Here is a 23,130-nt window from a genome sequence, read left to right as displayed (position 1 = left end):
GCGACCGCCCCGCTGGCTCGGGGAGCCGGGCGGGGGGAGGAGGGGAGCGGAATTTTCCTGCGATGGTGCCTGGGACTCAGCAGCGACTGCACACGGGATGGCCCGGACGGCGTGCAGCGGCTGCAGACAGAGCAGGAAGCTAGCGCAGGTTGGGCAGCTGGGGACGCTTCGTCAGCTTCCGGGGCCACGGGCGGCGGGGACGGGTGAGAGCCGCTAGGAAACCTCCCCACCGGGGACCCTGAGAAACCAAGTCCCGGCCCCCTTTGTGGGCTCTGTGGTTTCTGAATCAGCGCCGAGGAGGGAAACAACCCCACTGAGCGGGCCCAGGCCCTTAAGCTCTTGGAACCTCAATTTTCCCTTCTGTCGAATGGGGCCTGGTTTAAGGATATTTTATGTAAAGCGCCTCACTCATCGTAGGTGCTTCCGAAATGGTAGTTAATTTTTGCAAATAACCCCCTGAGAACATTTGCTTGCTAAGAGCCTGCCTCGTCCAGGAAGCAAATTTGGGCCACAGTGGGGGCAGGGAGCCCTATTTATTGTTGAGCAGCTGGCAGGCGCCGTTTGCTTCGCCCTCCGACCCTGATCCAGCCCGAAAGGGGAATCAGGAGGAGGGGAGGGCATGCTGGCATCCCAGAGTCCTACAAAGGGGTCTCATAGGGTCTCAGAACTCGGCTGCCTTCCACCCTGTAACCCAGAAGCTCGCACAACGCGCCAAACTCAGGCTGCGGCTCCGGTGCAGCCTCGGCTCTGCCTGATTTCGGTTTCTTGTTCTTGACCTGCTGCCCCACCCCCCGCAGCGGCCCGGGGATTTGCCCAGTGATCAGTGACGTGGCGGAGGCTAAGGTTCCCATTGGGGGGCGGAGTTCGGCAGGGGCCAATCCGGGCGCTGGTTGGGGGGAAATCTCGCTGAGGGGCTCCGAAGAGCCCGGAGATTACCCGGCGGGGACGCGCTGTAGCGCTGGGTTCTCGCGGAGGATCGCGACCCGGAACTGACCGCCCCGGGAAAGAAGCGACCCCAGCCCCGGATTCGCGGTCCAGAGTTCGCGACCGGTGAGTAGGGGGCGTTCGATGAAAAATGCAGCAAAGCAGCAGTCACACGCGCGTCCCGGGGTCCGGGCGACCAAACGAGGCCGCCGGGCCGCGAGAGCAGAACGGGGCCGGGCCGCCGGGCGGGCTCGGGAGGCGGGTGAAGTTCGCTGTGCCCTCCCTCCAGGCCTAATCCCTCCTGCTTGCTTGACCCTCCCTTCGCCTCTTCCTCCTGGGTCTTCCTCGCTTTCTCCTGTCCAGCTCAGGCGCACGGATCCATTCTTGTCTCCTGAGCCAGAAGTAAGCGGGGCCCGGATGACGGTCTGGTTGCTTGGAGCCAAGTAGATGGCCAATTCGGCTCCATGGGCAAAGTCAGGTTTTCTTTCATTTCCTTTTTTTCTTGGTCAGAATAAACCGGTTTAGCCACTTATACCTGGAGCTGTGCATTCGCTCCCTTTTCCAGTCCATTAGCACGTTAGCATTTTCCCTGCTGGTGTTCTCCCTGTTTGGCCTTAGAAAAGAGTGTGTAAATTTGCCTTTGTGGAGCAAATGGGAGGCAAACACTTACACATTTCCAGTACCTTTCGGATTTTGACACCACGACGATTTGTGTGTGCTTCAAAAGATGGGAGAATGACATTCGTTCATGCATACAACAAATGTCAATGTCGGGGCCCATGCCTGAGTCTCCTGTCTAGCTGTTAGTCAGTCATAATGCATGGAATGTTTCCCCCCAAGTTTCAAAGAATCAGCTTTTTGAAAAATAGGCTTTTTTTTGTTCCCAAATTGCAATTTTCTAGTGGACTTTATTTTATAGAACAGTTTTAGATGTAAAGAAAAATTATGAAGCTAAAACAAGAGTTCCCATATACCCCAAACCTTTTCCTCTTTTATTAACATCTTATGTTAAATCTTATGTTAAAAGTGTATGGCACATTTGTTAAGAATTAATGAGCCAATATTGATACATTATTATTGACCAAAGTCCATAGTGTATTCAGATTTCCTTAGTTTTTACCTAAGTACTTTTCTGTTTCCTGATCGCATCCAGGTTACCACATTACATTTAGTTCTCACGTCTTCCTAGGACCCCCTTGGCTGTGGCAGTTTCTCAGACTTTAGTTGTTTTCAATGACCTTGACAGTTTTGATGAGTACTGGTCATGTATATTGGAGGATGTCCCTCTGCTGGAATGTATCTGTTGTTTTTGTCCTAAGGCTGGGCTTATGGGTCCTTGGGAGGAAGACCACAGAGGTAGATTGTCATTTTCATCCCATGATGTCAAGGATACATAGTAGCAATGTGATTTCTGACTTGATGTTGATCTTGATCACCTGACTGAGATAGTGTTTGACGGTTTCTCCGAAACGGTAAAGTTCCCCTATTTTTACCCCCTTCCTTACTGTACTCTTTGGACAGTAGTCAGACCATGTGCAGCCTGCACTTAAGGAGTGGGGAGTATGCCATCCGCTCCTTAAGAGCAAGTATGTACATATATTATTTGGAATTCTTCCGCGTGGGAGATTTGTCTCTCCCTTCTGCCTTATTTATTACCTTATTCAATCATTTATTTTTACCACTATGGACTCACAGATATTTACTTTATAATTTGGGTTATAGTCCGATACCACTTTAATTTGTTGCTCCTGTTGTTGCTACTTTAGCCGTTGGGAGCTCTTTCAGGTTGGCTCCTGAGCTCCTTCCTAGCACGTATTTTTATAGAGCATTTTGCTGTTGAAAACACCTCTACTTATGTGACCTTGCTTGAACTTCAAACAGCCTGGTGAATTTGACAAGACATTGTTATTCTCACCTTGTTAAGAAGTCAGGAAACTGAGGTCCTGGAGTAGGAGGTGACTTCTTACTTGTCACTTTCCCAAAAGGAGTGACAGGCTGGACTCAGACCAGGCCGACCCCTACAGAACACAGCAGCCACAGAAGAGAGCCCGTGGTCTGAACTGAGGCTTCTTGGGGTGACTTCAGACTTAGACCCCCCAGGATCAGAATAGAAAAGACATGGAGAAGGGGAAGAAATTGGATTTGGAAAACAAAGGCTTAATTTGGCTGGCATCCAGGGTGAATTAAAACTTGCCAGCTTGGTAGAAATGGAATGTTGACTTTCCCCCTAAAGCTATGTGTGTGGAGGGAGGTGGGGGAGATCTGGGTAAAGTTTGTGGTCAAGAACATCTTGAGGGGAGCCCTTGGAACCCTCTACAGAGGCAAGACTAAAGTGGAAAGGGCAGTATGGCGAAAAGAGGGAGAATGAAGAAGATAATGGGGCTCTGGAATCATGGGATAACATTTAGGTTCACAGACATTTACAGAACACCTACTTTGTGCCAGATGCTGGAGATAAAAAGATCAGTGAGGCATGACCCTTGGGTTCACCCTCTGGTGGGGGGTAAAGACAGGTAAAATTGTCAATTATGAAGCAGTGTGATTGAGCTATAACAGAAATGCAGTGCTGCAGGTGCTACCCGACGGAGCGATTCATTCAGCTTGGAGGTGGGAGGGATGCAGGGAGGACCTCAGAGATGAGTGAGTGATCTGACTCCAGCCTGCAAGGATGAGTTGGGACTGAGGAAGGAGTGTGCACCAGGGCAAAGGGTAGGGAGTGGGGGCGTTGAAGAAGGGGCTGTCTTCCTGCTTCAGTGTATCCAGCATTAGGGTGAGGCAGGATGGGGGCTGGATGGGTAAGTGGGGGCCAGATTGTAGGGGGCCTGTGTGCCCTGCTGTGTGGTTTTAACCCCAGGAGTTTCGAAGCCAGAGAGTGACAGGTTGGGATCTGTGTGTTAAAAAGACGACCCTGGCAGCACTTTCTAGGAAGTATGCTACACATTTTACCAAATCTAAGATGCCATCAATTACTTTATATTCCACATAGAAAAAATATTTTGTCAGTTAAATTTTGACATGCCGTTGATCACATTTCAGAGATGCTAAAATGCAATGACGTGAGTGTCTCAAATTTGATGAAAAATAGGAACTCCCTAGCTGGTGGCTTAGATCCCTCCTTCCTTCAGGAATGAATGGTTAGATGTCTCCATCTCACTAACCCATAGATGGTGAGTTCACTGATTCCACTTATGATCTTGGCAAAACTAAATTTGATAAACTGGCTTTTTCCTGCCCAGGAGCCAAATTGTCAAAAATCAGCACAATAAAACTGCGATGCCTGACCCGAAGATTTTGGCTCTGTTTGTTTTGCAGTTGCTCTTGATAACAGCAATGACTGTGTTGCACATTAAACGTGCTGGTGTGTTTGCTAAACCTTTATTTCAGTTTGTCTTGTGGATGGCCTAGATATTCCCCCCCACCCCTCTTTCTTCATGGTGATATTGAGACCCAGAAAGGTCAAGAATCTGGCCCTGGACTGCACAGAGAGTAGCTGAGGCTGGATGAAAATCGAGGTTTTAGTCTTAACCCGGGCTTTGGTTAGAATAAGAGCTGGGGTGAAGGAAGATTCTGCCTGTGTTTCCTCGCTCAGAGTTTCTAGGAGCTGTGGAAAGGGGCTGTGACGGCTGAGATCTGGCATGTCCTGGCAGGTTGTATTCTACCTGTGGGGACCAGAGAGAGAACTGCCACTTGGTGTCTACCTTTGTCACAAGACCTTTGTCTAGATAACTAGGTTGATTTTTCTGCACAAGCTCTTTGTATAGTTCACCCTGGTAACTTTTATTTCCTTTGCTGTATTAGTCAGGGGTTCTTTTTTTATCTTCTTCTTTTTGCGGATGACAGACAAGTCCAAGCTGGCTGGGCAAAGCCGGCATTTATTGGCTGATATGACAGAAAAGTTCAAGGGTAGATCTAGCTTCAGGCACAGCTTGATACAGGGTTTCACAAGATGCCATCAGGACCTGATTTCTTTCACTTCCTCTCTGGCTTGGCTTCATTCTCAAACAGGCTAACCCTCTGGTTAGGAGAATTGCTCTGGCAACTCCAAACCGTATGACCTCACTTCTTGCAAGTTCTTGAGAAACCACAAGAATCTTTTTTTTTTGCCCTTGTCTCAGCTAGGTCTCCTTGTGACTCCCTGTGACTGAATCATGTTCTCACCCTTGAACGAGCACTGTGGCCAGGGGGTGCCTTAAGAATTATTCTCTTGCTCTACCCTTGAGCTGAGAGAGAGCTCCGCCCTAAGCTCATGATTCCCAGACAGGAATTGGGTAAAATTAGCAAAAGAGGGAAGACTGGAAGCTGAAAGGATTCCTCCCCGCAAAAGATAAACATTCACAGTGCCTACTAGTGGACCAAGGAGCACAGTATTTGATCTGCTGCTGTGGGATTCCTTGCCCTGTTACTGGGCCTCTCTTACCCTGTTTCTTTGTCTTTCTATTTTTTTTTAAGCATTAAACACGCACATACACACAATGGGATTCTATTTCCCATCCACCAGACTGGCAAAAATTTATCAGCCGACAATACTAGGTGTTGACGAGGCTGTGGACCAACATGAGTGCTCACAGCCTGCTGGTGGGAATATACATTGGTACAGTCACTTTGGAAACAATTTGGCTTGATCTAGTCCAGTTGTGGATGCATCTACTTGCCCATGTGTACTAGGACACCTGTGCAGAGATGTTCACAGGGCAGTGTTTGTTATTGTCCCAAACTGGAAGCAACCCAGATGGCCGTCAGAAGTAGACTATATCACAAGCAGAATTATATAGCCATAAGGCAATGAAATGAACATAATCAGCTCACAAGCACATGAATGAACCTCACAAACATGATGTTGATAGGCCTCCCCTGCAAAATGCAATGTGATTCCATTCCTCTGCAGCTCAAAGCCGGGAAAAATAAACTGTATCATTTATGGATGCATACCTAGGTGTAAAACTAAAGAAGAGAGAAGGAGCGATTATCAGCATTGTAATTTATTCCACAACAGCCATTTCCTCGGATGCAGCTTTTTCTTCTCTTCTGGTTTCTGTACCTGCAGCCAAACCTTGGGTACCGTGACTGGCGCTGTGCTGGTGATGTGCAGCCCGCTGTTCTGGCTGCTGCAGGATGTGAAGAACTGCGTCTCTCTAGTATTTGAGCATCCTGCCGGAGAGAAAGGACAAGGGCTGAGAGTGCTGCATGAGTGCAGCAGACACTCAGGAAGCAGTTTGTGGGCATCAGATGCTCTGCCTGTGCCTTCTTCACTTCCTCAGCCAGGTTTTATTGTTTCCTCTGTGCCAGGCACTGTGCTAGATTCTGAGGATAAGGCAGCCACATTCTCTGCCCTTGTTTGTTGGGAAAAGCTGATACCAAACAAGTGATTATACTAATAAGTCAGGATCTAGGATGGCAGAGAAGTACACGGTATAGTGTGGGGGGGCTGTGCGAGGGAGAGAACGTGTGGACTCAGTCTCCAGGTCAGGAGAGACTTGCCAGAGGAGGTGGCTTTCATTTGGGACTTCAGGCTGGAAAAGGAGTTTGCTAAGCGGAAAGGAATGGTGTTCTGTGCAGGGGGAATAGCATTTTCGAAGGGCTCAGGCAGGAAAGAGCATGGCTGTTTTGAGGCTTGGAGAGGGTTTGGTTTGACTGTGAGGTCAGGTTTAAACTGGGAGTGGCAGGATATGCGCCGGGAGACAAGGGCCAGGCCTGGATTATCTGGGGCCTCAGAGCATGGGAAGGAGTTTGGACTTTCCTCCTGGAGCACCGAGGGGTTTTAACCAGGGCGGTCACGCAAGCACATTGGGGTTTAACACGTGGCAGCATGTGTTTGAGGGACTAAAGGAGGCCACAGTGGCTGGAGCACTAAGCCATGGAGAGAGGAGGCTTAAGTACATCAGGGAACCCTTGAGAGTTGTGTTAGCCCCAGAATTAGGTCTGATTTCAGCTTCCAAAGGATTACTCAGTTATGTCACTAGGTGTTAGCTCTGGGAGGACAGAGACTTTCCTATTTTTGTTCCCTGCTGTATCCTCAGTGACTGGCACATGGTAGATACTCAATAAATAAAGTCACGTGTTGCTTAACAACGGGGATACGTTCTGAGAAATGTATCATTAGGCAATTTTGTCATTGTTCAAACATCATAGAGTGTGCTTACACAAACCTAGATGGTTTGGCCTACTACACATATAGGCTATATGGTACTAATCTTATGGGACCACCGTCATACATGTTGTCCATTGTTGACCAAAATGTTGTTATGTGGCGCATGACAGAATCTGTTAACTGTTGAATGAATTATAACATCCTGCTACTTAAAACCCTCAGTGGCACTTTAAAACCTTGTCCTATCCACCTCCTACTTAGCTGCTGCCGCCGTGCCCCTCTCTGAGCCCTGTGGGGATTGCCACTGTTGAGACCATGTCTTGGCCTGGCCCCAGTGGTTTGCATGGCCTGCACTGTGCTTCAGAGCAGCATTGACACTCGCCCTGTGGGGAAAAGTAACCCGCCTGTGACCCCAGGAATGCGCTGTCCACAGACTGGCATCTCCTGAGACTGCCTGGTGCCCAGCCACAGCCACAACCAGGCTTGTAAAATCTGGGGAGTCCAGGCCTTTGGCATCATCAGCAGGGGTGCGGCCACTCTTCTAGTTACCAGATCCAGATCACTTACTTTTTGCCCTGAATTCTGTCCTGTCCAGGTTTGTAAGAGGTGTTACAGAAGTTTACTTCTAGGAGAATTTGCTTTTTTCAGATTAAGAAATGGGGGTTACTCTGGGGCCCTAAGAGCCCTTAAATGGGGTTCTCGAAGGGTACAGAGCCCCAAGTGTGGGCTTGAGAAGCAGCCTGGATGCCAGGGTGCAAATCCAGGCCCCTCCTCTCACTTGTCTGGGCCGTGGAGTCCACAGGTAGGATTTAGTGTCTTCTACGGTCCCTTTCTGTGGAGTCTAGGAGCCCAAGGCAACAGGAGGCAGGAGGAGGGTGTGGGGCAGCGGAAGCCACAGAAAGAGAGGGAGAGTTTAGCAGCTGCTAGGGCAGAAGTTAAGAAGCAGAGGGCCAGAGTTCTGACCCTTTCCCTCTAGAATTGGCCCAGGGCAGGAGTAGGGGTGGGGATTGCAAGTGTCTGCCCACAGGGTGTGGACATTGACAGCAACGCTTCCCTCAGTTGGTTTTTGCAGCTCACAGTGATTCTCGCAGCCAGGAATTGTGCATGGCGTCCACATCCCGCAGTGTGCTGCGGGAACTTCCGGAAATTACGTGGTGTCACCTGGCCGGTCTATTGACATATGCAGAGTAGGTATTTCTGAGATCCAGAGAGTTGTATGGGAAGGGTGGATTGCTGGAAAGGGGACCTCAGAAAGGTAGGGAGGGTCTCCAGTTCTGCCTGATTCTGCAGAATCCCAGTCAGCTTTGGGCTTATTGAAGGGGCAGAAGACCTGCCTGCCCTGGAGCGGGGATGTGGGACTTCTGGTATAAGGTAATTCATGACATGACTTCCTCAGGTTTCCAAATTCTCATTTGGGGAAAGGGAGTTGGGTGGACCGTGTCAACTCTAGGGTTTTTTCTGACTCTGGCTTTCTATTGTTCTGTCTGTCCAAGAGCCAGGAATGGAGAAGAGAATAATAGTTTTGCCCCTTATTGTGGAAACCTGTTGAGAGATTGAGAGAGAAAATGCTGAAGGCATAAATGATAGAAAGGGCAGAATCACGGGGGAGTGGGTTCGTTGGGGAAGAAGTTTTGGAGTGGGTTATTTTCACGTAGGATCTGAAAGGACTGGGTGTGTGGTGGTGGGCAGTTACTCTGGTCTGCCCGAGTCTCATACTCGAACCTCGTTTCCTGCCGTATCTAAGGCTAGAATGCTTTCGGTCAGCATCAGCAGTAATAGTGCCCCTTTACTTTTGTCAGCACTCCCCATTACAAAGCCCTTCCGTGCGGATGACCTCATCTGAGCTTCCTGACAAAGGAGCTGGTATTAGACCCCGTTTACAGTTTGCCTGGTGGGAAGAGAGTGTAATGGATTAGGCGGAGGCACATGCACCACACACTGCTTCCTAGCCGTGTGCCCTTGGGCAAGGTGCTTACCCTCGCTGAGCCTCAGTTTCCTCAGAAGAGTACCTGAGCATTGAGTAACATAAGATGTGTCAACGGCAGATGGGGTGGGTCCTAAGTAAATACTGTCGCCAAGAAGTTGTTAGTCACCTGGCTGTCGGGTTACAGAGCACAAACTTGAACCTGGATTGTTCACCCCGTGGATTGACACCCCGGGTCTCGTGTGTCTTCAGCGCTGCCACAGTAAGCATCTTTCAATATGTGCTGTATGTTCAAGATGGAGTCTGGATAACCAAGCGATAGGATTAAACATAGACGTGTACTGTGTTTCGTTTGTCTGATAACGTCCAACTCTCAACCACATGGTTCTGTACAATGAGCACCGCCTTCAGCCCCTCTGCATCCATTCATTTGTTCAGCACATGCGTACTGAGCTTCTGCACGGTATCATCACCGTAATCTATTAGCGGTTTTTAACATCTTTGGTAGACTCTTGTATGAATTCTTTTAAGAATGATAGAAGACTATAGCCCCTCTCCTCAGAAAATTTTTTAACTTTTTATTTTGTTTTGTTGAACCATTTAAAAGTAGGTCGTAGTCGTGCAGGCCTGAGGACTGCAGCATGCATTGCATTGCCTAACAATGTGGACATTCTCATACATAACCTCAATAAATACCATTCAAAAATTAATGATAATTTCTTCGTATGATCTAATACTTAGTCTTTTGTCAAATTTCCTCTAATTTTCCAGAACTGTTTTTATAGCTTTTTTTTAAAAACCAGGGTCCAGTTTGCATTTGGTTATTTCTCTTTAGTCTTGTCGTTGGGGGATAGCATGTGTTATCTTTGGGGTCGGGAATTTAGTTTAAATTCAATTAGTCAAAGCCCCGAGGACTCCCCAGCGTGGTGCCCCTTTCCTCCTTGCTAACCCTTTGCAGTGTGTTACAGCTGAAATGCTGGGTCAGGCTTTTTTCCTCAGCAGTCAACCAGGAAGCTGGACCAGGGAATTCCTAGGATTTTTACTAGCCTTACTAACATTCTAAAACTTTATTGCCTTCATTTACCAGTTAAATTCTTTAATCCCTCCATCTGAGCTTTGTGCGTACATGCTTTATCACTCTCATTGCATCTCTTAAAGTCACACGTCTCTAATTTCATTGCAGCTTCCAGTTGGGATTTACTGTCAGCCATGTAATAATCCCTTACATTTATACAGTACTTTCACTTTATAAAGCACTTTCTGTATATTATTGCATTGGATCCTCAAGGAGTAGACCTTATATTCCTGCTTTGTTTTTCTCTTTGGGTCTTAGAGCCTGGGGGTTTATTTCGAGCTCATTCATGTCAGTACAGTGAAAGAACCCGAAGGCCACTGACCTCTGTTGGAATGGACTTTCACTGCACATAATAACAGCACTGATTAGCCTGTGGCTCCAGCTGCTTCGTGCCGGCCTCACGGTTACCTGTGCGCCGCCGTCTGCTGGCTCTCCTCCCATTGGCCACTGCATGTGCCTTCCCTGGATCTATGGCAGAGCAGATTCCCCAATCCCCACCCTGAGACGATCTTTACTTTGACTCTGCGGCGCATGTGTCACTGTGGCTGGTTCTTCCACACTTCCTCTCTCCCTGCCACGTTAAATTTCTGCTCTTGCACTCTGTGCTTTGAACACTCGCTGGAATTGGGAACTGAGGGTTCTGGGTTCTCTCCTAGATGTCGCTCTGTGTACCACCCTCGTGCTTAGTACTTTCAACATAGTTCTTTCACTCAACCCCCTTAGAAACCCTTTAAGGTAAGTATCACTATCCCCATTTTATGAATGGATAAACTGAGGCTCAGAATACTTAAATGAATTCTCTATTGTCACACAGAGTCAGGGACAGGAGGCAGCTGTTGGATCAGGTGTGCTGAGGCTCCTAACCCCAGATAGGAAGTGGGTCAAGGTTGCAAGGGTACACAGGACCGAAGTCCTCTCTGCTCGACTGCTGTGCTCCCTCCAAGGGCCAGGCCCTCACCAGTATCACAGTCACAGCCACCTGAGGATTCCTCCCATATGGTTTCGTGTGTGAGTTCAGCTAGGACAGTCCCCCGTTGTTAGCAACAGAGCAGCCAGGCCAGCTACACCAGGGAGTCACAGCTGAGAACAAATCCAGTGTGCCCAGGCCACTCTCTGCTGGCAGGCTGAGTCTGGGTAGAGACCAGCTTTCTAGGGGAAGGGAACCACGCCTAAACCATGGCACAGCCCAGGGAAACACCTATAAAGGGGGACACCAGAACTCAGCTTCTTGATGCCTTCTGAGTCTTGGTAAAGAACCTCAGTGCTCTTAGTTCTTGAAACCTGACACCTAGAGGAGCCAACAGTGGAGTCTCTTCAGTGCCCCCATGAATAGTTGTGCAGCTTGTGTACTGCACAACCGAGGGAGCACCGTGTACATAGTAGACATTGTAGATTTGTGTATTTGTTATGACAGTTTTCCAGCAGATAGTTATCAGGTGTCTTGTTCTGTCATAATTGGTACGTTAGAGCGATTTCCCAACAGATGGAAGGAAAGTGCCTTGAGGCAGGAGTGCTTTCCCAACAGCGCAGCAGGGGCTAGTGGCTGCCCTGCTCTCCACTCTACAAAGCTATCCACTCTGGGCCTCAGTTTCCTCATCTGTAAAATGAGGGATTTGGACTAGATGATTGGTAAAGTCCTTTTGCTCTGATATTGTGTGAGCCTTGTAGGAGCTGATGAGTGTCTATTGATTGACTGATTGATGGCTGGAGCTGGCAGCCCTGTGCCGGGCTCCCACCTCTGCCGTGCCTGCTCTTGACTCCATGTCTGGTCTCCAAGGAGGAGAAGCCACTGCCAGTGAGCAGAGACCCCTCTGAGCTAAGGACACCATGGCCACGTCGGCCCCTCTGCGGACCCTGGAAGAGGAGGTGACTTGTTCCATCTGCCTCGATTACCTGCGGGACCCCGTGACCATAGACTGTGGCCACGTCTTCTGCCGCAGCTGTACCACCGACATCCGCCCAGCCTCAGTAGGCCGCCCTGTCTGTCCGCTCTGCAAGAAGCCTTTTAAGAAGGAGAACATCCGACCCGTGTGGCAGCTGGCCAGCCTGGTGGAGAACATCGAGCGGCTGAAGGTGGACAAGGGCAGGCAGCCGGGAGAAGTGGCCCGGGAGCAGCAGGACGCGAAGTTGTGCGAGCGGCACCAGGAGAAGCTGCACTACTACTGTGAGGACGACGGGAAGCTGCTGTGTGTGATGTGCCGGGAGTCCCGGGAGCACAGGCCCCACACGGCCATCCTCGTGGAGAAGGCCGCCCAGCCCCACAGGGTAAGCCCGCGCCCAAAGGGTGCTCTGCCACCCTCCTCGGGGTGCTCCACTCTGCTCCTGTCCGGAGGCAAGGCCTGGCTAAGACCCTTCTGAAGGCTTCTTGCTGGCCAAGGACTCAGCCTGAGTCCACCCTCCTGCCCCCGCCCAGAGCGTCCACCTGTCCCCACTGCTTGTCTTTCTACAGGAAAAAATCCTGAACCACCTGAGTACCCTAAGGAGAGACAGAGACAAAATTCAGGGCTTTCAGGCGAAGGGAGAAGCTGATATCCTGGCTGCGCTGGTAAGTGAGGCTGTTAAGAGAAAGCCCCAAGGCGATTGGCTGTATGGAGCAGAGAGGCCTGCGCTTGTAGAGGCACAGCTGGGAGGCATTGCTAGGAGGCAGCTCCCCGGGAGAGTGAGCACTGGACGCCCAGCGCCCAGCGGGAGACTGAGTTTCAGCCCAGGCCCTGTCAGTCTGAGCTCTGTGGCTTTGGGCTGTTTCCCCATCTGACGAGTGAGTGGGTTTCCTAGATGTCAGTTAAGGTCCCTTCTCCTTCTCTGGGACTCACCTTGGCGGCAGGGCCATGTCTGGCAGCTGCTGCTGTTTTGCTAGGGATCGCCAGACTGTAGGGACCTGAGGAAGGCCTGGCTTCCTTCTTCCCTTCAAAGAAGGAGAGAAAGACCCGATTCCTGAGAGTGGAGGGGGGCCAGAGGGTTTGGAAGGAGGGCACTGGCTCCAGGATAAGAGCTGAGAGGGAAAGGCTAAGGGAGGCCTGGCCAGCTCGATGACACTGTGTCTAGTGAGGCCTGCGCCCATGGCTGCCAGTAGTTAGAAAACAAGCAGCACATTGTGTGCTTGATTAGAGATGGGATCAGGAGGGAGAAAACTGATAAGAGGGTTCCAGTTTTCTGGGGGAGTGTCTATCAGGGAAGTGGGCGTTGGAGGGATGCTGGGGCCAGGCCTGGCAGTGAGTGATTAGGCCCTGGGAGAGGGAGAGAGTGCAGCAGGAGATGGCCTGAGTCGAGGAGTGCCTCAAGGCCCTCTGAGCATGGACGCTGGTCAGACCCCAGCCTGGACTCAGTGGGGAGATTCAGAGGCAGGAAAGGAGATGATCCCTGAGCACAGACATTCCACAGTTTCACTGAGGGAGCAAACAGGATTCAGTCCTACATGGCAGGGATGGGTGCACACAGATATTTTATACGTAATAGGGTGCTGAGGAGACGATTGATCAGGCTTGGGTGAAATTAATCAAGGCAAGCTTCCTGGGAGAGGTGACAGAGATGGGTATCCAGGAGGAAAAATGTGCTGGCTCATAGAGTTTCTCAAAGGGCCCTGGAACATACTGGTTTACCTAGAGCATAATGGGCTGACCAGTTGGGCAGAGTCACGATTCCAGTCCCATGGTGGCTGAGGGAACTGGACTGATTCACTTACCACATCTTTGAAGAGAGGAGGTTGGACCAGGAGTGTTCTAAAGCTCCTTCCAGCCTGAATGCTGTAATTCATGAATGGGAGTAGCCAGGGGAGAAGAGAGCCAGCCTTGCGCGCCTCCAACACCAGATCCTGGAGGGATTCTCCACCGCGAGGCAGAGACATCACTCCCTTCTCCCCCTTCCCACCCCTGCAGAAGAAGCTCCAGGACCAGAGGCAGTACATCGTGGCCGAGTTTCAGCAGGGCCACCAGTTCCTGAGGGAGCGGGAGCAGCACCTGCTGGACCAGCTGGAGAAGCTGGAGCAGGAGCTCTCGGAGGGCAGGGAGAAGTACAAGACCAGGGGCGTCGGGGAGCTTGCCCGGCTGGCGCTGGTCATCTCCGAGCTGGAGGACAAGGCACAGCAGCCGGCTGCAGAGCTCATGCAGGTGAGAGACGTTCGCTGGGGCAGGGAGCCGGGAGACCAGGACAGTAGGTCTCCATCCGGCCCCTCACTTGTAGGACCTTGGGAGAGTCCCTTCCTCTCGGGGCCTCAGTTTTCTCATCTGAAACATAGGGATGATAATCCTTACCCGTCCCACTTATTCCAATAGTCGCATGAGCATCAAATGAGATGATTGGCATGTCAATTAAAAAAGTAAATTTTCTGCAAAAAAAATGCTAACAAAATTTCAAAGTGCTGTAGAAATGGAAGGGAAGGTTATTCATATTTTCACGCTATCCTCCATCCTCCATCCTCGTCACTACCATCACGAACCTCTGTTCTAACAAGTTCCTGGCAGACGCTTGTCCAGTGGAAGCTTTTTATGGTTCTGGAGATGAAGAAGCCTGGGGTGGTGAGGCTGGCTGAGGGAGGGCTGAATGGTGACTTCTCTCAAGGTCTGGAGGAGATGGGCAGCTGGGGAAGGGAGACAAAGACGGGCAAGGTTTTCTTCGGGAGTGTGTACACTCAGAGAAAGATGTGGAACAGGTAGGGTGCCTCTGGAACGCTTCCTGGAGAAGGCAGCTTTGATACTGAGAAAGGGAGAATGTTGGACTAGAGAGCAGGTTGCCGAGTTGAAATCACACCACAACTCCTTCCTCCTGGAGCGTCCCAGAGGAGTCTCACCGCCCTGAATGGTGCTCAGCAGCCTTTGGAGAGGGCATGCTCGATCTCGCCACCCTCACGGGCCGGGAGAAGGCCCATGTGATGATCCCCTCCACTTGCGTGGTTTGCAGTGGCTAGGCCTGTCTCAGCAGCAGGACCACCCAGAATCTCCTCTAGGAAAATGCTGTCCAGGCCGGTGGCAGGGCAGATCGGTAGCCGGGGGAGAGATGGCAAAGCAAGTTGTCCGGGTATGTGTGCCAGCACAGGTCTCGTAAAGAGATGGCCTCCGCCTGCCTCTCCATCATTGTGGCGTCAGACTCACTAACCAGGACTGGCAGGGATTTAGAACTCTTCCAGTCCAGCCCCCACTGATGAAATCACCCAGGGCCAGAGGCTGGAAGGGGTCTGTCCTGGGGCAGGTCAGAAATCAAATCAAAGCTCCAGACCAGGTGGCCTGACTCGCAGGCCTCTGTGCTCTCGTTCTTTTCTCTCATTTTGTCCAAAATGTCCCTCTGGCGCCCTCCTTTCTTCCAGATGTCATTCTGTGCCCTCAGATTTCTTTTTCAGACTCTTTGGTCACTTGCTGCCCCTCTCCTTCCCCGTCTCCTCTCCTCCTTTCCCTTCAGAGATGCACGTCCTTCCTTCTGCCACAGCCAACACTGGATGTGCAGTTACACATGGAGCGGGGAGGGACATGGCTGAGGGCGCTGGTGGGGGCCGAAATCTAGTTGCTTTTGCCCAGAGGGGGGCCTCTCCCAAGTCCACCCAGAGGAGATGCGGGGACCAGCAGAGACCCGGCCTTCAGTGCCTCCAAGACCACTCAGATCGAAGACATCCAGGTGGGGTGGGAGGACGGAAGGGAGAAAAGTGGGTGTCAGCTTAGAACCAGTACATGAACTGCTGCTGGTGGATTTTGTCTGTGTGCTTGTTTGGATTTGATTTTGCTTAAGGGAACTGGACAGCTAACTCCTTAATTGTCATTAATATTTTCCCAGAGATTATTTGACTGCCAAGGGAGAGTAAGATTGAGACCCTGTAAAATAGGGGCCCTGATCCAAAAGTCTGGTAGGGAAATACAGATGAGAGGGAGAAGCAGCAGGACAAAAGATGTAAAACAGAGACCTTTCGACAAAAGTGATGGAAAAGGAAAGAAAGATCTCTGAACTGAGAATATCATGAAGATGTTAAAGGGGACAGGCGAGGCCATGGAGACACTGGCGTCCGCCCCCGTTCAGCCCTGGACGGGCCTTGCAGGGTTGACTGGCAGGTCGCACCTCTGCCTCCCCCATGTTGGTCACCTCCATGCCCGTGAGGAACCTTCTACCGTGCTCTCTGTTAATACCCAGGCATGTCCCCTTCAAGATTGCCGTGATTTGTTGCCCCAGGCTCTGCTCTGATTGGCTGTATCACCCCCGCACCAGACGTCTCAGGGCTGGGAGGTCCTCAGGAGCCCTGGGCAGGCTGCTTCCCCCTGGAGGCCCAGTGTGTGGCTGCAGGTTGCTTTGGGGCTCCCCAGTCTCTCCTGTGTCCTTTGGGAGAAGCGTTCCTGCCCTAGTCTCCAGGTCCCACCCTGTCTGGGCTACTCTCAACCTTTAACCCTTAGACGGCCCTCGTTCTCTCCCTTTCTGCTCTTCTAGAACTCCTGTCACAGAATATGCCCTCTTGGCTCCCTAACCACCCCCCGCCCCACCGCCTGTTTATTTGCCCCTTTACCCCACATTTCTCAGCAGACTTGTTGACACACGCTGCCTCAGATTTGTCGCCCCATCCTCTGAAGCTGGCTCGGACTTGCTTGTTTTGAGGGACAGATTGGAAGGATTTGCCACAAACTCACAACCAGTCTCTGGGCAACTGCTTCATAGGCCGGGCAGGGTGTAGCTCTAAGCTCCCCGGGAGCAGAGCCTCAGGGTCTTCCACAGTTTGGTGATTGCATTTGTTTCCCAAATCTCACTCTCAAAGGGGCCCGCCTGCCACCCCTTTCCCCCAGCCCAGTCCCCCTTTACCCTACTCTTTTCTTTTCCTATTAATACTCATCACTTAGTAATATAGCAAAGTGTATTCATGTTCATTGTTTGCTGTCTGCTTCCTCTGCTAAGGATTTGTATCTCTTTTTTTTTTAACTGCTTTTATCCCAAGCTTCTAGAGCTGTGCCTGACACATAGGAAGCACTTAATATTTGTGGAATGAGTGAAAGGAAAGCAAAAATTAGTATGAAGTATTATGGAGGCTTTAGACTCACAGAATGGAAATAACCAGCATCTCATAAGAACCCCCTCCCCACTCCACCCTGTCCCATCACACAGGCGGCACCACCATACTCCCTCCTGCTCTAGCCAGGGCCTGTCCTCGATTGTCCTTCACCAGCATGCCCAGTCACGTCTGTCTCAGATACCTGGAACGTGCTGCTTCTCTGTCTCCACTGCACTGCCCTGGCTCAGGCCACCTTTATCTCCTGCCTGGTCCACAGCAACAGTCTCCAGACTGGCCCGCCGTGTTCGCTTTGCCTCCCTTGATCCATTTTCTGCAGGAAGCCAAGTGATTGATCACTTGGGATTTTGGTTAGCAGCTCTATCAAATTCAAGTACAGTGACTCAAATAAAGCAAGTTTATTCCCTCTCAGTAACAGTTCAGAGGTGATAGGTCCAGAACTGTCAGGGCAGCTGTCTGTGAGGTCATTCAGAGAGCCAGTGACTTCCATCTGGTTGGTCCACCAACCACAAGGAGTATTGTCCTCAGCTATGTAGCTAAAGTTGGGCTCACCACCACCATATCCAAAATTAAGCCAGAGAAAAAGAGGAAGTAGAAAGCAATTCTTTTTTTTTTTTAATGGCATGACCCCAAAATTGTAGTCATTGCTTTCATTCACATTGCATTGGCTGGAGCTTAGTCACGTGACCAGACCTGGTTACAGGGGAATCTGGGAAATGAAGTTTTTTGTTCTGTTATGAAAAGGAAGAAAGGGAGAATGGGTCCTGGAGGATACTTAGCAGTCTCAGCCACATGTACAGCAGATCACATTTATCACTCCCCTGCTTGAAACCCTTTGGTGGCTTTCTACTCTATGTGGAACAGAATTTAAGCTCCTTCTTATGCCTGTGCAGCCCTGCATGGTCTGGCCACTGCCTCCTCTGCCAAGCCCTTTCCCACCATGCCTTCTTCCCTTTCTTCACCTGACCAGCACCTTCTCCTTCAAATCTCAGCATAAGCGTCATTGCCTCAGAGAAGTTGGCCCTGTCATCTCTGCCCCCCACTCCCCCTGGCCCATTGCTCCGCCATGGTGATTATTTTGTTAGTTTTCTTGTTGTTTTATCCAATGCTGTCCCTAGAATGTCAGCTCTATAAGGAAGGGGCCACATTTATTTGTTCACTGATGTGCCCCCAGCCTGTGATGCAGTGTTGGTACAAATGAATGAAGTCTTCTTTGATTCACATTGATGCTTGTGCTTTCTTCCCTTCTAGGACACCAGAGACTTCTTAAACAGGTAAAAGAGCTTCTTTCCACAGTGCGCCTCATTCCCCTGTGCCTGCGTCCCTCCCCTTTCCCTTGACTGCGAGCCATTTGAATTAGTTGGGAGTGATACGGTGCCCGAGGTTCCCATCCCATGGTCCATCCTGATGACCTTCTCTCCTGGGAAGCGAGAACGCCTCCTTGAGAACTGAGACTTGCTCTCCACCGAAGCGAGTTCTTTGTGTAATCCCAGATCCTTGCCCACTGTCCTCGTCTGAGACAGGACAGGGTGGCGGGGGTAGAAATGTGGCTTAGTAGACAAGAGAGCTCTGGATGTTGAGTCCGCTGATGGTCCTGAGTCCTGGCTCAGCCTTGGGCAGTTCACTTAGTGTCTTTGAGTTCCTGTTTTTCTGTCTGTTAACTGGGGATAATGGTACCTTTCCCTCCCCCTTCATAATTGTCATGAGGATTGAGAGAAGTATAAGAAGAGCTAAGTAACAGGTTATGCCTGTCATCTTCTCAGGTATCCACGGAAGAAGTTCTGGATTGGGAAACCCATTGCTCGTTTGGTTAAAAAAAGGACAGGAGAATTCTCAGATAAACTTTTGTCTCTTCAGCGGGGCCTGAGAGAATTCCAAGGTAAGGGTTGGGGAGAGCACTGCGGTTGGAGTCAGGAGCTAGGGTGCCACCTTGAGATAGGGTGCCTGGCTCCTTACCATCGTATTCTCCAACCTCACTCCTCTGAGGGTCTCCTGGTTGTTTTTTCTTCTTGGGATCTTGGGGATGGAGCCCTGTCACAGAATTAATACTGTCGAAGTAAGAAATGGGCCATAAGTTTTCTGCTAGAGGGTCATTGCTATGTTTTGTTTTTCTCTCCAGGGAAGCTGCTGAGAGACTTGGAATATAAGACAGGTGAGAGTCCACAGGGTTGTTCCAGATTTACCTCTAATAAAGAATTTTCTCCCCATAGAGATTCGGACTGCCCCCTGCTGCCCCCAGGTTATCCCTTCTCTTATGCAACAGGGAGAACTTCCCAGCTGCAAATCTAAATCCCCACTTGCATTTTCTCACCAATCCACTGCTCCTTAGTCTACACTAGAGGCCTCCACTTGATAGTCTGCCCCTCCTCTGTGCCGTTTTTAGGTATTCTGTCCTCACAGGTCCTACCACCAGTTCTTTCCCTGTGACTAAGTCTCCTCTGACCTGCCTGACCACGTGACTCCTATATGCAGAGCCAACTGCAATGGCATCCTAAGTCCAGAGGCCATCTCTGCGCCAGGCCCCACTGCTGTGCTGCCTTTCAGCCCTGCCATCGGGTTGTGCGCTGCGTAACCCTGAGGGCCCCTTTCACTTAGACCAAGATGTGAATAGTACCCCTTGGATTATGCAGTGTGCCAGCCCTGCCATGGACACCATGGAGACCAGGGGCCCCCTCCTAGCCCACTGGTGACACTGTTCCTTCTGTTGTCCCCACAGTGAGTGTCACCCTGGACCCACAGTCAGCTAGTGGATACCTGCAGCTGTCAGAGGACTGGAAGTGCGTGACCTACACCAGCCTGTACCAGGGTGCTTACCTGCACCCCCAGCAGTTTGACTGTGAGCCGGGGGTGCTGGGCAGTAAGGGCTTCACCTGGGGCAAGGTCTACTGGGAGGTGGAGGTGGAGAGGGAAGGCTGGTCTGAGGATGAAGAGGAGGGGGACGAGGAGGAAGAGGGGGAAGAGGAGGAGGAGGAAGAGGAGGCTGGCTATGGGGACGGATACGACGATTGGGAAACGGATGAGGACGAGGAATCGTTGGGGGATGAAGAGGAAGAAGAGGAGGAGGAGGAAGAGGAAGTTCTGGAAAGCTGCATGGTGGGGGTGGCCAGAGACTCTGTGAAGAGGAAGGGAGACCTCTCCCTGCGGCCGGAGGACGGGGTGTGGGCCCTGCGCCTCTCCTCCGCGGGCATCTGGGCCAACACCGACCCCGAGGCCGAGCTCTTCCCGGCGCTGCGGCCCCGGAGGGTGGGCATCGCCCTGGATTACGAAGGGGGCACCGTGACTTTCACCAACGCGGAGTCACAAGAACTCATCTACACCTTCACTGCCACCTTCACCCGGCGTCTGGTCCCCTTCCTGTGGCTCAAGTGGCCGGGAACACGCCTCCTGCTTAGACCCTGAGCCCCGTCGTCTGTCCCTGGCCCCACACCTACAGATGCTTCACTTCTCTGGAATTCCAAGACTCTGTGACTAGGGGCAGGAGGTGCCTGACCAGAGCACCTGGAACAGGAGAGAAGAGGGATCCCGTGTCCACTGCTGCTCCCCTCCCTACGGCCGTGGCCCTTTTGAGACCTCACTAAGTGCTGTTGCTCCATCCACACTGCTGTAGTCAGGCTCTTCTCCCAACTCCTGGGGGGGTCCCATGCAAACTTCTGACCCTGCAGTCTGTGGGGGCTCCTCCCTCCCATCTTCCCACAGCCTTTGACCCAGCTCTGCATACTCTTTGTTGAACAAGAGTCAAGGCAGCATTTTCTTGCCAAGTATGGCATCCCATGCCTGCTGTTCTTGGGGAAGACCAGTTGACCATTACACTCAAGGCCATTTTGCTGTCCTCAAATTTGAGAGCTTCCCCATTGCCCAGATTCACTCCTGCTGCCTGCCTTCCCTGGCACTTTAAACAGACATACTGCCACCCCAACTCAGAGTGACACATACGTGGAAATGAACTGAATAAAAACCCACTGAGGCTTCCCGGACCGTTTAAGTGAGCCCCCCGAAGTGAGGTACAGAGCAGAGTCTGTGCCTCTCAGAGACCTGGGTTGAGCATATGAAGTTTCCAGGAGGTGGGACACCCTGGAGCCATCTGTGGTCTTAGGGGAAAGGTCCGGACACACGTGGCTTTGGGGTAACAGTTGTGATTGGTGATCTTTGTGGGCTGGTCTCTGAGGAGAGTTTTTAAAACAATCCAGATGATTCTGCTCTTGATCGGTCTTCTAAAAACACCAGGGCAAATGTCCAGTCAAGCAAAACCTGCCCTGCCTTGGAAGCTGTGATCAGTTTCTCCAGCAGGGCATTAGGCTTCTGTCACCGGCCCTGCTCAGCATGGAGGTTCTGTTTTCCTAGGGGAGGGGTCGGGGAGGGCAAGACAGGGCTGTGTGGGGAGAGGAGAGGAGGCAGCAGGAGTCCACAGGCCCCCCACTTGTTCCTGTGAAGAGAGGGACTAGCGTATCCTCACTGCTCACAGCTCAACCCAAGCCCCAGCCTCCGTGTTGGCTGCCCTAGTGCCAGACTTTAACACGAGCGCCCCGCTCCAGCCGGATTACCTCGCAGCCTTTGCCCATTCTGAGCACTCTGCCAGTCCCCTGCTGATCGAGCTTTAACTCCTCACCTGCTCTAAGAGACTGTTCCCACCCCCGTGGATCTGGGAGTCTCTTAGCCACCACGTTGTCTGGACGTTGCACTCTGTGTCTATATCACATGCTGCCTGAGTCACGTGTACATCTGATTTCTGCCTCTAGTTTTGTAAGCTTCTCAAGGGCGGATTCCACATCTTAAACTTCTCTTGTATCCTCCATGGCACCTAGTGCAGTGCTGGGCGCAGAGTAGGTGCTCAATAAAAACTTGTTGAATGAACAGCCTGGATTTATATATATTTTATTCTAACTGAGATATCACCAGCCCTTCTCAGTCTGTGTCTACAAAAAGGTTCCACTGATAGCGTTAGCCCAAAGTTTGTCTTCTGTGTCCCCTCTGGGTCGGTTAGAACTCTGCGACTTTGCTTTCTGTCCTCTGTTTGCACACATGCTGTCATTTCTGGAAATCCCCAAAGAAGAGCCCCTCAGTGGACACAGCCCGGCCACTGCTGAGGCTCCGCCTCGTTCTGTCCTGCAGTGGAGCTGAGATCCAGCGCTTGCAGTGTGTGGTGGAGCTCCCGTGAGAAGGGTGACAGCCAGCACAGCACACTCGCAATGCTGGGAAAATAAGCAGTGCCCCTAAAAAGATATAACCTACAGAGCTTCAGCCCTGCAGTTCTTTCTCATTTTTTTTTAATTGCCATTTCAAAGATAGAAGAGAAAGGATTACGGAAAGTACCTCTAAGATTATACTAGAGACAACGGGTGTGTTTCCTCCTGTACACTCGTGTGTGGACTCATTTATGTTTTCCTTTTTTATTGTTTTTTAATTTATCTTTTCTTCCTAAATACATATTTGCAAAGTATCTGTCAATTATTAGAAATAACACGTGCATTATCAATTATAATAAGGTCAGTTAATCCACATTTGAACCTGAGAGACAGTAATTACTGGCATGTTCTTGAAAAGTTAAATTTCTTTTGTTGCTTGATGTGAATCATTCCCTAAACTCATACTCTACTGATCTTTTATTTATGGAATAATTTCATAAGTATCAAAATGCCTTTTATCTTTTTTTGGAAAGAATTTTTAAACAACGAGAGATTTTTTTGAAACTTTTAAGGTGATCATCATATAATTAAAAGCTAATAGTTATTCAGTAGGGAACATTTCCTTTGGACAAAATATTAATGTTTTCAGGTCATTGTTGCTTAAATGAGTTTTATGAGTGTCATACGTCCAAAATAAACTGTAGAAGATAAAAAAACTTTTTAAGTATAAAAGACCCTTGCAAAAGAGTAAACAAAAATGTGTGCTTTATGTCACCGCCTTAGTACAGAAAGTTGCCAGCAAGATTTAGTCAACAAATTCTTTACAACCTTTTTATTTTTTATATTCATATTTAAGGGGATTTTTTGAACTACACCTGCACATGTGGTCAAATCTATCTACCATGCTTATCACAAAAGAAAAAAGAACCGTCCCAATCCTCTCCCCAGGGGTCCCGTTCATCCTTTTTAATAGACTATGTTGGTGTTTACCTTCATTTGTTCTAAATAACATGACTTTGGGGC

General features: G+C 50.4%; 1 protein-coding gene across 2 annotated transcripts; it reads left to right on the top strand.

Annotated features, from left to right (window-relative positions):
• The first annotated feature begins 5 nt into the window (after positions 1-5).
• Positions 6-21,835, top strand: TRIM26 (tripartite motif containing 26). 2 transcript variants are annotated; one of them, XM_008543909.2, is made up of 8 exons: positions 6-148; positions 11,789-12,276; positions 12,461-12,556; positions 13,887-14,117; positions 18,236-18,258; positions 18,748-18,863; positions 19,104-19,136; positions 19,701-21,835. In XM_008543909.2, exons 2-8 carry the CDS (start codon positions 11,839-11,841, stop codon positions 20,381-20,383), a joined length of 1,620 nt encoding a protein of 539 aa, XP_008542131.1. In that variant the 5' UTR covers positions 6-148; positions 11,789-11,838; the 3' UTR covers positions 20,384-21,835. The 2 variants fall into 2 exon arrangements, with proteins under 2 accessions (XP_008542131.1, XP_008542130.1); XM_008543908.2 differs by having other exon boundaries at positions 54-1,050.
• The last annotated feature ends 1,295 nt before the right edge of the window (positions 21,836-23,130 follow it).

This window comes from Equus przewalskii, chromosome 19 (assembly GCF_037783145.1).
Source record: "Equus przewalskii isolate Varuska chromosome 19, EquPr2, whole genome shotgun sequence".
NCBI lineage: Eukaryota > Metazoa > Chordata > Mammalia > Perissodactyla > Equidae > Equus > Equus przewalskii.
This window is presented reverse-complemented; position numbering and strand designations above follow the sequence as displayed.